At 38.4% G+C, this 13,858-nt stretch overlaps 1 protein-coding gene and 1 long non-coding RNA gene across 4 annotated transcripts in view; one reads left to right on the forward strand and one right to left on the reverse strand.

Moving 5' to 3' along the window:
* Nucleotides 1-13,858, reverse strand: part of grm8a (glutamate receptor, metabotropic 8a) — a 240,618-nt gene that overhangs the window by 18,342 nt on the left and 208,418 nt on the right. For all 3 annotated transcript variants that reach the window (XM_048154637.1, XM_048154636.1, XM_048154638.1), the window contains exons 8-9: nucleotides 13,557-13,696; nucleotides 7,724-8,659 (exon numbers count right to left, since the gene is read on the reverse strand). In XM_048154637.1, coding sequence (XP_048010594.1) covers nucleotides 7,724-8,659; nucleotides 13,557-13,696 — 1,076 coding nt within the window. The remainder of the gene's footprint in view (nucleotides 1-7,723; nucleotides 8,660-13,556; nucleotides 13,697-13,858) is intronic.
* The window catches only part of LOC125244559, a 77,740-nt gene that overhangs the window by 14,150 nt on the left and 49,732 nt on the right, over nucleotides 1-13,858 (forward strand). The window lies entirely within an intron of this gene.

The raw sequence follows: 13,858 nt of genomic DNA on the forward strand, positions 1-13,858 counted from the left end.
TACATTAGTTAAAATGAATTACCAATAAATAATAATTCTAGAGCATTTATTAGTTTCAGTTAATGTCAATTTCAACATTTACTAACACATTTTTAAATTATAAGTACTAATAAACAGCCAATATCCTACTATTATGCATGCTAATAACCAATTAAACTTCCATTTTCTACATCCTTTAAAATGGCCATTGTTAGACATTGTAGTGGTGTACGGGAGAGCATTTCCATTGACTTGATTCTCAGTATGAGGGCTGTGAAAGAAAAAGTTAGAGAAAGCAATAAAGAAACAAGCAGAGCCAACTGCTTTTCAAACTTATGTGTTATATGTTTTTTATGATTGCAGCTGACCTGATCCTTGGCTTAGTGCTTGCTGTTGTGACTACCTTGAGCTATTCTTTCCTATTCCTCTTCTATATGGTGACTTCTTTCTGGTGAAGGTGATTTTCCATTGCACACAGATTACCCATGATTAATAGCACAGCGCGTGGCACACTAAGGACCTGGGCAGTCACTCTCTTGACCGGCAGGAATATCATCAGCTGAGAGGCTGCCGGGGAGGATGAATTATGACCAGTGGTTTTTGTGGCTTCATGTATATCGTCATATTAGCAGGGCAAATGTAACTAAAGCTAATCTAATCTGAGGTAATACGGCTTTCCACTCTGCACAGCATGATCCTACACAGGAGGAGAAATAGTGTGTGTGTCTAGAACAGATATGATATATTACAAATAAGAAGCAATAGCCTAAGCTAGCACATTTCTAAAGTTCAAATGAGGAGGATTTTCTTTTTACAGGATCTAAAGAGCAGAATATTATTTCCTAGGTCAACAAAACAACAAATATGGCATGGAATATGGAAAAAAGTTTAAAAGATTGTTGAGGAAATTAGTATTATAACACCACCAAACACTTAGTCTTTGATCCACAACACCCTGAAGAACAAAGAAGGCAGAACTAATTGTGAACAAAGCTGGCCTTCAAGGAATTAAAGACACTTAAGTGAAACAAAAACATCTAAATGTCACATAAAGATCCAGTTTAGGTACGGTGTCTCGGATAGAGTAATTGAAATTACTGCGCAGGAGGTGCAAGTTGCTTGTGTTATTTCAGTTATAATATTCCTTATGCAAACTTAAATCTTCATAACATCATTCATCACAGAAAAATAGTACAATATTTCACGCTCCAGCGAGAATATGCTTACACCCACGAGAGGATTACCATAACAGGAGTGCAGTTACTAAGAACTTTGCCACGTTTCAGATCATGTTGTAATATTACTGCGCATATCAATGTATTTCACCCACTGATCCGCTTGAAACGTGCATTTACACGCTCCGGCAGCAAGCTGAGGCAAATCATTTACAATTTCAAAAACAGCCCTGCACGAGGAATAAATGCATTTCCATGACTGTTAATAATGTAAATTTTGGCTAACAGCCATTACATTGTTCTTCAGAGACTCAAAACTTGACTTCAAAAAAATTAAAATAGCCCAAGCTTAAATCAATTATAAATTGAATAGCATAAATAAAATAAATAGCATGCATTTAAAATTATATGAGGAATACATGGGGCTCATGAATAGAGATCGGGTCACTCGGTAAACTAAACAAAACCTTAAAAAAAATGTGCCAGTGATTTATGTGAGATCTGTAATTTGATTCTAACAAATCTTTTTTTTTTTTTTTTTAAGAAATATTTTACAATTACAAAAACAGCCATGTATAATGGGGAAAAAGCGGCATCTTCATGACTGTTAATACTGTAATTTTTGGCTAACAGCCATTATATTGTTTTACAGATACTCACCTGTTTCAATTACATCAATAAAAAGTAAATGTTGCTTCAAAAAAAAATCTAATTAACCCAAGCTTAAATCAATTTACCATGCATTTCAATTATATGAGAAACGAGCTCCCGAATGGAGATTGTGTCAGACAGTGAACTTAACAAAACCCAATAAAATGATCTGCCAGTTGTTTATGCGAGACCCATAACATGTTTCTACAGCATGCAGAGCCAACCTCAACCTTTTACAATGACAAAAACAGCCCTGTATAATGGGAAAATATACGGCATCTTCATGACTGTTAATAATGTACATTTTGGATAATAGCCATTATATTGTTCTACAGAGATTCACCGGCTTCAATTACATCAATACAAAGTAAAGGCCACTTAAAAAAAATCAAAATAACCCAAGCTTAAATCCATTTACCATGCATTTCAATTATATGAGGATTGCATGGGGCTCCCGAATGGAGATCGGGTCACACGGTAAACTTAACAAAACCTTAAAAAAAAAAATGTGCCAGTGATTTATGTGAGATCTGTAATTTGACTCTAACAAATCTTTTTTTTTTTAAGAAATCTTTTACAATTACAAAAACAGCCATGTATAATGGGGAAAAAGCGGCATCTTCATGACTGTTAATACTGTAATTTTTGGCTAACAGCCATTATATTGTTTTACAGATACTCACCCGCTTCAATTACTTCAATAAAAAGTAAATATTGCTTAAAAAAAAATCTAATTAACCCAAGCTTAAATCAATTTACTATGCATTTCAATTATATGAGAAACGAGCTCCCGAATGGAGATTGTGTCAGACAGTGAACTTAAAAAAACCCAATAAAATGATCTGTCAGTTGTTTATGCGAGACCCATAACATGTTTCTACAGCATGCAGAGCCAACCTCAACCTTTTACAATGACAAAAACAGCCCTGTATAATGGGAAAAATACGGCATCTTCATGATTGTTAATAATGTACATTTTGGATAATAGCCATTATATTGTTCTACAGAGATTCACCGGCTTCAATTACATCAATACAAAGTAAAGGCCACTTAAAAAAAATCAAAATAACCCAAGCTTAAATCAATTTACCATGCATTTCAATTATATGAGGATTGCATGGGGCTCCCGAATAGAGATCGGGTCACACGGTAAACTTAACAAAACCTTAAAAAAAAAATGTGCCAGTGATTTATGTGAGATCTGTAATTTGACTCTAACAAATCTTTTTTTTTTTAAGAAATCTTTTACAATTACAAAAACAGCCATGTATAATGGGGAAAAAGCGGCATCTTCATGACTGTTAATACTGTAATTTTTGGCTAACAGCCATTATATTGTTTTACAGATACTCACCCGCTTCAATTACTTCAATAAAAAGTAAATATTGCTTAAAAAAAAATCTAATTAACCCAAGCTTAAATCAATTTACTATGCATTTCAATTATATGAGAAACGAGCTCCCGAATGGAGATTGTGTCAGACAGTGAACTTAACAAAACCCAATAAAATGATCTGTCAGTTGTTTATGCGAGACCCATAACATGTTTCTACAGCATGCAGAGCCAACCTCAACCTTTTACAATGACAAAAACAGCCCTGTATAATGGGGAAAATATGGCATCTTCATGATTGTTAATAATGTACATTTTGGATAATAGCCATTATATTGTTCTACAGAGATTCACCGGCTTCAATTACATCAATACAAAGTAAAGTCTACTTAAAAAAAATCAAAATAACCCAAGCTTAAATCCATTTACCATGCATTTCAATTATATGAGGATTGCATGGGGCTCCCGAATGGAGATCGGGTCACTTGGTAAACTTAACAAAACCCAATAAAATGATCTGTCAGTTGTTTATGCGAGACCTGTAACATGATACTACAGCATGCAGAGCCAACTTCAACCTTTTACAATTACAAAAACAGCCCTTTATAATGGGGAAAAAACAGAATCTTCATGACTGTTAATACTGTAAATTTTGGCTAACAGCCATTATATTGTTCTACAGAGACTCACCCACTTCAATTACCTCAAAAGTAGACTTCAAAAAAATCTAAATAACCCAAGCTTAAATCAATTTACCATGCATTTCAATTATATGAGGAACGCGCGGGGCTCCCGAATGGAGATCAGGTCACACGGTGAACTTAACAAAACCCAATAAAATATCTGCCAGTGATTTATGCGAGCCCCGTAATTTGATTCTACAGATATGTGGAGTGATTATCTTAACCAGTCACCTTTGGAAGGCATTGATTTCCTGAGGAGCCGTGAGCACACTGGCCGCTGTTCATGCAGCACTTTATTGACTCTTTATGATTCTGCAGAGTCTCTGCATTGGAAATGTCAAAGTGCACGTATTGGTTTTTGGGGCTGATACCATTCTCAAATGCAGGAGGGTAGATTGTATCAGACTTGATATCTTTATGCTAGTGGAAAATAGAGAGGTAATAGTCGCCGCAATGAAAATCCACACAAATTGATTTTTGAGGCATTAACCAAAGCACATTCTTAATAATGGAAACATATTTTACAGGCATTGGAGTTTTATCTACTTCTCTACAGTGGTTCATTTCACAAATGCTGCAACCGATACGACATTGACTCTTTGTAATGATATTAATTCAGGCCTAGTCATTTTTTCATTACAAACCAATTATGAAGTCCTTTCGCTTGGTGTGGTTGCCAATCAGACAATAGTTCAATAAATATAGACTCAAGACCATGTTTTGTTATTCGTGACAAAGGAAACGGCTCATTTTTTTCAACAAGATGTTTTTTTTTCCTTATCAAATGATTCATGTCGTAGCTTTCTTATCTTGAGTAATGCGATGGGTTGGGGGTCTGTGTTAATAGAACGCCATCTATCCCACAGTTCTAGCATTAAATAAGAATATAAATAAGCTTGTTAGTGTAAGGAATAATTGGTATATCCATAATTGTCTCTCTTGGCTAGCGCACAGCGTAGCAGTCACAGTGAGAGGCTAATGTGACTAAAGAGCAATGTGATAATGAGCTTTTATCATGAACCACTGTGAAAGGAAATCAAACACCAGAGTTTCAGCATTCAAACAACCACTGAATAACTTGTTTGCATAGATATGATACTTCTAAGGCTTTAAAACTACATTTTTATCCAACAATTAATATTCTGTCATTGTTTATACATCCTCATGTTGTTCCAAACTTATATCCCATTTTTTAAAGTGCAATACAAACAGCATACACATCTGGAATGCAAATGAGGACTGAATTTTCTTTTAGGGCGAAGCTATCCAGAGTCGTGCATGTCTTGCTCACTCAAGCTTCAGACATTTCAGAGAGGCTTCTTGAGTTGCACATCGTCTGATCAATATCGCCACCCACCTGATCGCCTCTGACCCATTTGTCTGTTTCCTACAGAGCACCTGAAGCTAATATCCATCAGCCTGAGAGTGTGTGAAACCCTGGTCTTGGCTTCTTTATGTTAGCCTTTTAACATGTGAAATGTTCTGAGGCTATCACATGCTGGGTCAGGTGAAAGGGTAACCAGCAGGTGATGTTATTATCTGTAGCCCACAGCAATATTCTGCCACCTATAGCTCACGCGCACAGAAACAAACATTCGCAGTGCCGCGCCACATCCTTAAAGCCAACAGGAGGACTTGAGAATCAGATGCGCGGTAACTAGATAAGCAATAAAACTGAATTTCTTTGGAACAAACTTTTCATTTTGTGGTATTTTCAGTTTAGTGGCATTATTAATTTAAAAAATAACATTAGTAATCATGCCTCCTGACCAGTATGTAAATTTGTCCTACCATCTGAGAAATGACTTCTTGAAGAACCATGTAGTTTAAAAAAACAAAACAAAAATAACGACTTTATTCAACAAATTCGTCTCTCCCCTGTCATTCCCCTATGCTGTCCAGCGCTTCCAGGTTCTACTTCAGAATGCTAGCTTATTATTGGCCGGCTCCTGCGTCAGCATCACACGCATGCGTCATGATGCTCACATGAACAGCATCGGCCGGAGGCCGTCCCCCCGTAGTGGCTCCCTGGAGCTTTTTCAAAAATGTATGAAAATGGAAAAATATTTTTTGTTTTCATATGGTTTCTGTAGGAGGACAAACATGACACATTTTTAACGTTTTCCAATGCTGTAAAAATGTGTATAATATTAAATTTCAACATTTCTGTCAATGAAGATTTGCGTCATAGCCTGCGACACACGTTTCAGCCATAGACTGTAAAGGTTTCAGCGCGGCGCGAGGGTATGCATCGACGTCACTTTCCCGCCGAAAGCGCGCTCCCTCAGCTGGACTGAGTGGCAAAAGAACCTGCTGCGTGACTGGATTTAATAGGGGAAACTGCGAAAACGCGAGTAAAACTAACGAATTACACTAAAGGTTGGAATTGAATGTGTTCCTTACAACTTGTCAAATAAACCTAATCCATGGATATTGACATACAGCCAGGAGTCGTGTTTCCTGACATTTATATGTGCCTGATTTCGACGCTGGGGAAATACATAAAGCAAATCTGCCTGTGAATATTTTATATAACTACAATATAGGTAGGTTTAAATCCGCGTAATCACTTATATCAATGTTATATATATCGTCATATTGTCCAGCCCTAAAATATATATAGTTTTATAGTATAGTTTTTGTCAGTGTTTATTTTAAAACGCACAATTATGCAGAATATAAGATGGAAAATATTTAATTGATGATTTGTCAACATAATATATAACAATACAATATATATGGAATGATTTTACCTCAAAATCCAACAATTTGACACAAAATGATAAATGCAAATCCATGTTTCTCTGCCTGGAGTCCAGCTGTTTCTGTGAATTGCACCGATCCATTTGCTTTTTCTGTAGCTTTCAGCAGTTTTTAAATATATACCTCGGGAATACCTCATTATGTATTTGTAGCCTACTTAGTCATTTTGATAGTAGGCTAATATAGCTAATATACACTTACAGCCTGTGTTGCCTTCATATAAGGGTTATATAAGGCTTTTAATTTTTTTGCGGCTCCAGACAGATTTGTTTTTTGTTTTTTTTGGTCCAATATGGCTCTTTGAACATTTTGGGTTGCCGACCCCTGGCATCGGCCAATACTGAGCCGGCGTTCGGACGTAAACACGGAAGCGCTGAATATATGTCAACTGTGTATGACAACAGTATACGGGGTTGAGCTATCAAGACAGGGGTGTGATACTTTTGAGTAGAGGCGTGCTTGTTTTGGAGATTTCAAATATCAACAGCTTTTCTCAGAAATTGCTTACTGCGCTTTTAACAGTCCGTCGGACTGTGTGACTTCGCCAATAGAGTGCAACAGTCGGGTTCCAGAAGTAAAAACTTCTGAAACTCAACGATTCATTTTCTCAATAGGGCGATTGTTTTTTTTAAACATAAGTTATAAACCTTTAAAGACAGCCTTACTGTGAGCTTTGAGGTTGTCAATTAATAGTATTTGCTCCTGTTGTAGCGGTCATCCTTCAACTTAGTTTTAAAGTAATCGTGTTTAACAGTGGAATTCGTGGTGAAAAACTACATTACCCATGATGCTGTACTGAAAATTCCACCAATCATAGAGTTGAAACAAGTAAATGTGCAAAAACATCTCTTTAGCCCCACCCACTCCCATGAAGTCCCTCCCATCGAGTCCCTACTTAAATGCCCCCCCCCCCCCCCAAAAAAAAAATTTAAAAGCAAAAATTCTGGAGTGTAAAATATTTTTAAAAATGATAACAAAATACTCATTGCTGTACCTTCTGAGTACTGAAATATTCATGCCAGTTCTTACCAAAAATCAGAGAACAACCAGGGCTCACATATTCACTATAAAAAGTAATTATTTGCAATGACATTGAGGATTCTAGTGCATTTAGTTACAGATTTCATAAATCTCACTTACCCTTTCTGCCGATTGTGCGGTGCCAAAGAAGATGGGTATAAAAGCTAACCAAATGATGCAGGTAGTGTACATAGTAAATCCAATTGGCTTGGCCTCGTTGAAGGTCTCTGGCACACCGCGGGTCTTGATGGCGTAAACAGTGCATGTGACCATCAAAAGGATGCTGTAGCCCAGCGAACAGATGAGCGACAGGTCCGAGATGTCGCACTTGAGAACCCCGCGGGCCTTCACTGGGTCGGACGTGCGCTGCTCGCCGTAGTCCACGACCGTGTGAGGCGGATCAACGGCGAACCACACGAACACGCCGAGCAGCTGCACCGAGATCAGGCTGAAGGTGATGACCAGCTGGGAAGCGGGGCTGATGAAGCGCGGCGTGGCCACCGACTTCTTGCCTTGTTCGAAGATGCGGTGGATGCGGTTGGTCTTGGTTAACAGAGCCGCGTAGCTGAAGCACATGCCCAAACCTAGGAACACACGCCGGAAGGAGCAGACAGCCAAAGTCGGCGTGGCGATCATCAAGAAGGTGATGGCATAGCACAAAAAAATACCCGTCAGCAGCACGTAGCTCATCTCTCGGCCGGATGCACGGACGATGGGTGTGTCATTGTAACGTACGAAAGTGACCACCACAAAACTTGTAGCCAGGATGCCAAGAACTGCAACAAACACTGGCACGGCCGCCCAAGCCGAGTGCCACTCGAGTTTGATAATCGGGATGGGGATGCAGCCGGTGCGATTGCGGTCTGGACGCTGCTCATACGGACAAAGCTCGCAGCTGAACTCGCTGGCCTGGAAGTGGTAGCCTTCGCATCGCTCGCAGTGCCAACAGCAGGGTACACCCTTCACGATCTTCTTCCTTTCACCCATTTGGCAAGGCACGCTACACACCGAGACGGGAAGTGTGGGGTCGCCTGTCCGCCAGTGCATGGCACCCACCTGGAAAGGACAATGATGAAGACCAGAGGTGTAGTGTTAGAGACTGTGCATTCAAAAGAAGTCTTATTAGCTACACACATACATCACACCAACCTAGAAACTGCATAGCAACATGCTAAAATGCCCAGAACACCCTTGCAAAAACCTAGAATCTGTACAACATGCCAAAAATGCCCAGAACCTCACAGTAAGGCCTAGCAAAATGGCGGTGAGTTTTGCACATGCAAATGTTGCTCATATGTACTTTAAATTTACACACTCTCAAGTGGAAAAATATAACTGCGTCAGCAATTTACATATTGAATTGTTAGTTTCTGTAAGTAAATGGAGCCCTTTAATGTGACCCACATACACATCGTAAACAGTAAAATGTCCACCTGCAAAAGATAACAAAAAAAGCCCTGTCAAAGACAAAGAGGCGTAGTATAAAATTAGAAACTGTGCATTCAAAAGAAGTCTTATTACCCACACAGATGCATCACACCACTGTAGGTTGTGTCATATTTGCAGAAGAAATAATTTTTATTACCCCTTAGTGCCTGAAAGCTGTGGAAAATAAGAAGCCAATGTTGCTCTTTTAAGTGCAGCTTCAGTTTGGCTCTTGGGCGCAACTTTGATGACAGATATATTTTGGGACAAACTTGTGCCAGAGGCATTTGAGATTAAGTAAATAACACGACAAACCCAGAGATTGATGGCAATATATTATGCACATGTCTATTAAGTTAGGAATAATTTATGACGGGCCATTTAATTATTAGAACATAATGCACACCCAAGGTGGCAAAGCGGTCAATTATTCAGCTTATACTATGGTTACCACAAATCAAGACATTGATCAGATGTTGTATTTGAAGACATTTATTAGGTTTTTGTCCTTAAAATGATCTTTTGTGTAGGACTAATTTCTTACGCATCTCATCCCACGTCTCCATTGCTAATTCCATAATGTCATTTTACAGCTAGTAAAGGAAGCTTCAGCCACTGATAGTAGACTAATGCAGTTATTAATGCAGTTATTAGAGAGAGAGAGATTAAGTGTGAACTACTAACGTCCTCAGAAGGTTAGTTTTTGGTTCCCAGAACGTTCTTTTTTAAAGTTTGTTTTTTGGTTAGCCAGGAAAGTTTTCTTAACAGAAATAGAACATTAGTTTTTGGTTTGTATAACGTTACTCTAACGTTCCCCTAACGTAATTCTAACATTCCCCTACCCTCAGTTCATCATGTTTATTCTTACATATTTATACATTCGTTATTTAAAAATAACCTCCCTGCAGTGTTCGATTTTATGGTTGGAAAATAATAACCTAAAAATAACAATTAGGGAACAAACCTATTTTTAGGCTACTTAAAGGTGCCCTAGATTATGTTTTTAAAAGATGTAATATAAGTCTAAGGTGTCCCCTGAATGTGTCTGTGAAGTTTCAGATAAAAATACCCCATAGATTTTTTTTTATTAATTTTTTTAACTGCCTATTTTGGGGCATCATTATAAACGCGCCGATTTTATGCTGCGGCCCCTTTAAATCCCGTGCTCTCCGCCCACGGAGCTCGTGCTTGCCTTGAACAGTGCCTTAACAAAGTTTACACAGCTAATATAACCCTCAAAATGGATCTTTACAAAGTGTTCGTCATGCATGCGGCATGCATGTGTCGGATTATGTGAGTATTGTATACTGTTATATTGTTTACTTCTGATTTTGAATGTGTTTGATAGTGCTCCGTGGCTAACGGCTAATGCTACTCTGTTGGAGAGATTTATAAAGAATGAAGTTGTGTTTATGCATTATACAGACTGCAAGTGTTTAAAAATGAAAATAGCGACGGCTCTCTTGTCTCCGTGAATACAGTAATAACCGATGGTAACTTTAACCACATTTAACAGTACATTAGCAACATGCTAACGAAACATTTAGAAAGACAGTTTACAAATATCACTAAAAATATCATGTTATCATGGATCATGTCAGTTATTATTGCTCCATCTGCCATTTTTCGCTATTGTTCTTGCTTGCTTACCTAGTCTGATGATTCGGTTGTGCACATCCAGACATTAATACTGGCTGCCCTTGTCTAATGCCTTTTATAATGTTGGAAACGTGGGCTGGCATATGCAAAGATTGGGGGCGTACACCCCGACTGTTACGTAACAGTCAGTGTTATGTTGAGATTCGCCTGTTCTTCGGAGGTCTTTTAAACAAATGAGATTTATATAAAAAGGAGGAAACAATGGAGTTTGAGACTCACTGTCTCACTGTCATTTCCATGTACTGAACTCTTGTTATTTAACAATGCCAAGATAAATTCAATTTTTCATTCGAGGGCACCTTTAAAAATAACATCCCTGCAACGTTCTGGGAACGTCATTTTATGATTGCAAAAAATAAAGCCTAAAAAGAATGTTCCTAGAACGTTATTATTTAGTTTAAAAAAAGAAAAGAAGGGGAGAACCAAATACTAACGTTAGGTGAACGTTCTGTGTTTGCTGGGTCAAATGCAGTGTTCGGCAGCAGCTTCTCTAATAATAGTGAAACTGTAAGTTTATCTGCTTCAAGAACAGCAGCATTATTACCTCGCTAGTGAGAAAAGTCATGTATCTTAGGTTGCTAAACTATTTTAATGATGAAATCATCAGAGCAGTGCTAATAACACGTTTCTGTATGAGTTTGTGTCCATACTGAATGTGTGTGAGAGAGAGCGGGTGAAAGAGCGGATGTGCTTTCCGGACATAACAAAATGTAATTTTGTGCCAATTAAACATGGAAATAATTTGTCTTTTTATTCTATTGTTTACTATATTTATTTATTTTATTGGTCAGTGTCGTGGGTTTTGTTTAATTTGCTGCTGTAGGCTGTAAGGACCTTTTGAAATAACTGAAATCATTTGGTGAAGTGATATGGAACAAGTCTTGCCTGGACCGTGCGTTTCCCTGAAAATAATTACACGCCTTAGAACATTTGTCAACCAATCAGATTCAAGCATTCAACAGCCCTGTAGTATAAGAAATTGCTCATAAACAAAAAAGATTTAGCCAGACCAATCAAATAAGGACAGCTCTATACTTCTGCTCTATGTTTCTCACTGTTGCTGCTGCAAAGAGAAGGCCGTGAATGAATTATTCATGCTTGAGACAAATTATGCCTGGCAAAAACAGATTGGCTTTAATTAGAGAAGCAAAAAAGCAGGGACATATTAAAATGAAAAAAGACAGAATTTGCAAATGAACAGAAGTTTAATTTGACTTATCACATAAAAGGGTATGAAGGGTATTTAAGAATAATTGAAAGACCAAATCCCTTCATTTGATTCTTTCCATTCTGTCTGAAACAAAAGCCACACTGACCGTTCACAATTAGGCTGTTTAATTCGGTTTATTCATCCTGAAGACACACTAATGGGGAACAAGAAGGGGTTTTGAGGTTCAAATGCTTTCAGAATCAGCGCTAACCATTTACATACATCAGCATTACTCAGGGTTAGGATTTTGAACTAAATGTCGCAGCACAACTCGTCCCTCATGATATGTGCTACTCAAGTCAACTCCCTCAAACTCTGCAACTTGTTGAGGAGAGATGTGCAGTTACTTTTCTAAGCGATCTGAGATTCACCTTTCAACTGTGTAGCAACATGCTAAAATGCCAAGAAAACATGCAAAATTTGATTTATTTTGAAACACCCTCAATCGTTTGCATCTGAGTGGAAAGAATATATAACTGCTTCAGTGATTTACATATTGAGGGCCCTATCATACACCCGGCACAATGCGACGCCATGCACAACACAAGTGGTTTTGGCTAGTTTCAGCACCCACATTATAGCAAATGCACTCACACTCATCTGTTCGCCCATGGGTGTGCTGGTCTGAAAACGAGGTGTGTTCAGGCGCATTGTTGGCGTATTGCCATTTTAATTAAATGATTTGACCAGTTGTGGCAATACACACATGTATTTAAACTGACTTGTTAGGTTGAGGGTGTCTATATTCCACCTATATTCTATATTGGTTTATTGCACGTTACGCCCAAAACACAGCCATGACTCATTAAGAGACTAGGTACAACCCTTTTGGACCATACGCCTGGTGCGTCGACCATTTTTTCCATCGTTAAACTAGCAAAAGTGGATTCGGACACACCCTAAGTGCACTTGCACCATGCGCTTTAGACCATGTCCTTAGATAATAAAATAGGGCCCTTAAAGTTTGCTTTTAGTAGTGTAAACTAAGCCCTTTAACGTGACCCACATAGATCTTTCAGTTTGGCACATTGTAAACAGTAAAATTGCAAAACACATTCATTGGCCCTGTGTATTGATTGCCAAAATGATTTTCCGTAAATTAAATGTCGGAGCCACAATCTTTCAGGGCTAACAAAGTGTTTTTTCCCGTAATGAGCTGCATGCAAATCACCAGCACTCTGCTTCCCATCCTCTGTAACACATCCAGCGCTGATCTGTTTAAGCACTTAAGGGGAGGGTTTGATACCTGAGAACTACAGGGGGCTGGATCACAGTTCTGCAAAGCGACCACTTCCCCTCCCACACACCCAGAGGATCCCAGAGGAGCTGTGATTCTCCGTCACGTATAGAAAAACTACAGCTTCAACCTCCCCACTGCTGCGAGAGCTTTTGGCCATGAAAACGCAACTTGTTTCTGGCTCCATTAATTTAGTTTCGCAGCCAGGCATACAACATTACAAGCTTATCTTCCATCCCGTTGACTAATGACGGCCCGAGAGTATTCATGTCACATGCATCATCAGCAAAGATGAGATTTCCTACAAACATTTATGCTTGAATGTATCTCATCTGAACATTCGTACATCGTTAAAGTTTGGATGGATGGATGAATGCATGGATGGATTTCACCATGAGGACCAAAAAAGGCTCTCCACTTACATTAAGATGCAGTTTGTTTGTCCACTGGCCGATCACTTTGTACTCAGCTGTCGATTTGTTGGTGATCTGATACTGGAAGATGTCGTATCGTCCTGGAGCATCTCCGTTCTGATTGAAGACCACCGGAGTCCCTGCACTTCCTGTAAAACAGTTGATGCACATTTTTTTGTTCCGTTATATATATATATATATATATATATATATATATATATATATATACGTTCATACATTTCCGCAAACACTGTTGGAAGGAGGCACCCAAGCCATATCTAGAGATTAAAGTTAGCATGAAATAAAAATTC

This window comes from Megalobrama amblycephala, linkage group LG14, assembly GCF_018812025.1.
Source record: "Megalobrama amblycephala isolate DHTTF-2021 linkage group LG14, ASM1881202v1, whole genome shotgun sequence".
Taxonomy (NCBI): domain Eukaryota; kingdom Metazoa; phylum Chordata; class Actinopteri; order Cypriniformes; family Xenocyprididae; genus Megalobrama; species Megalobrama amblycephala.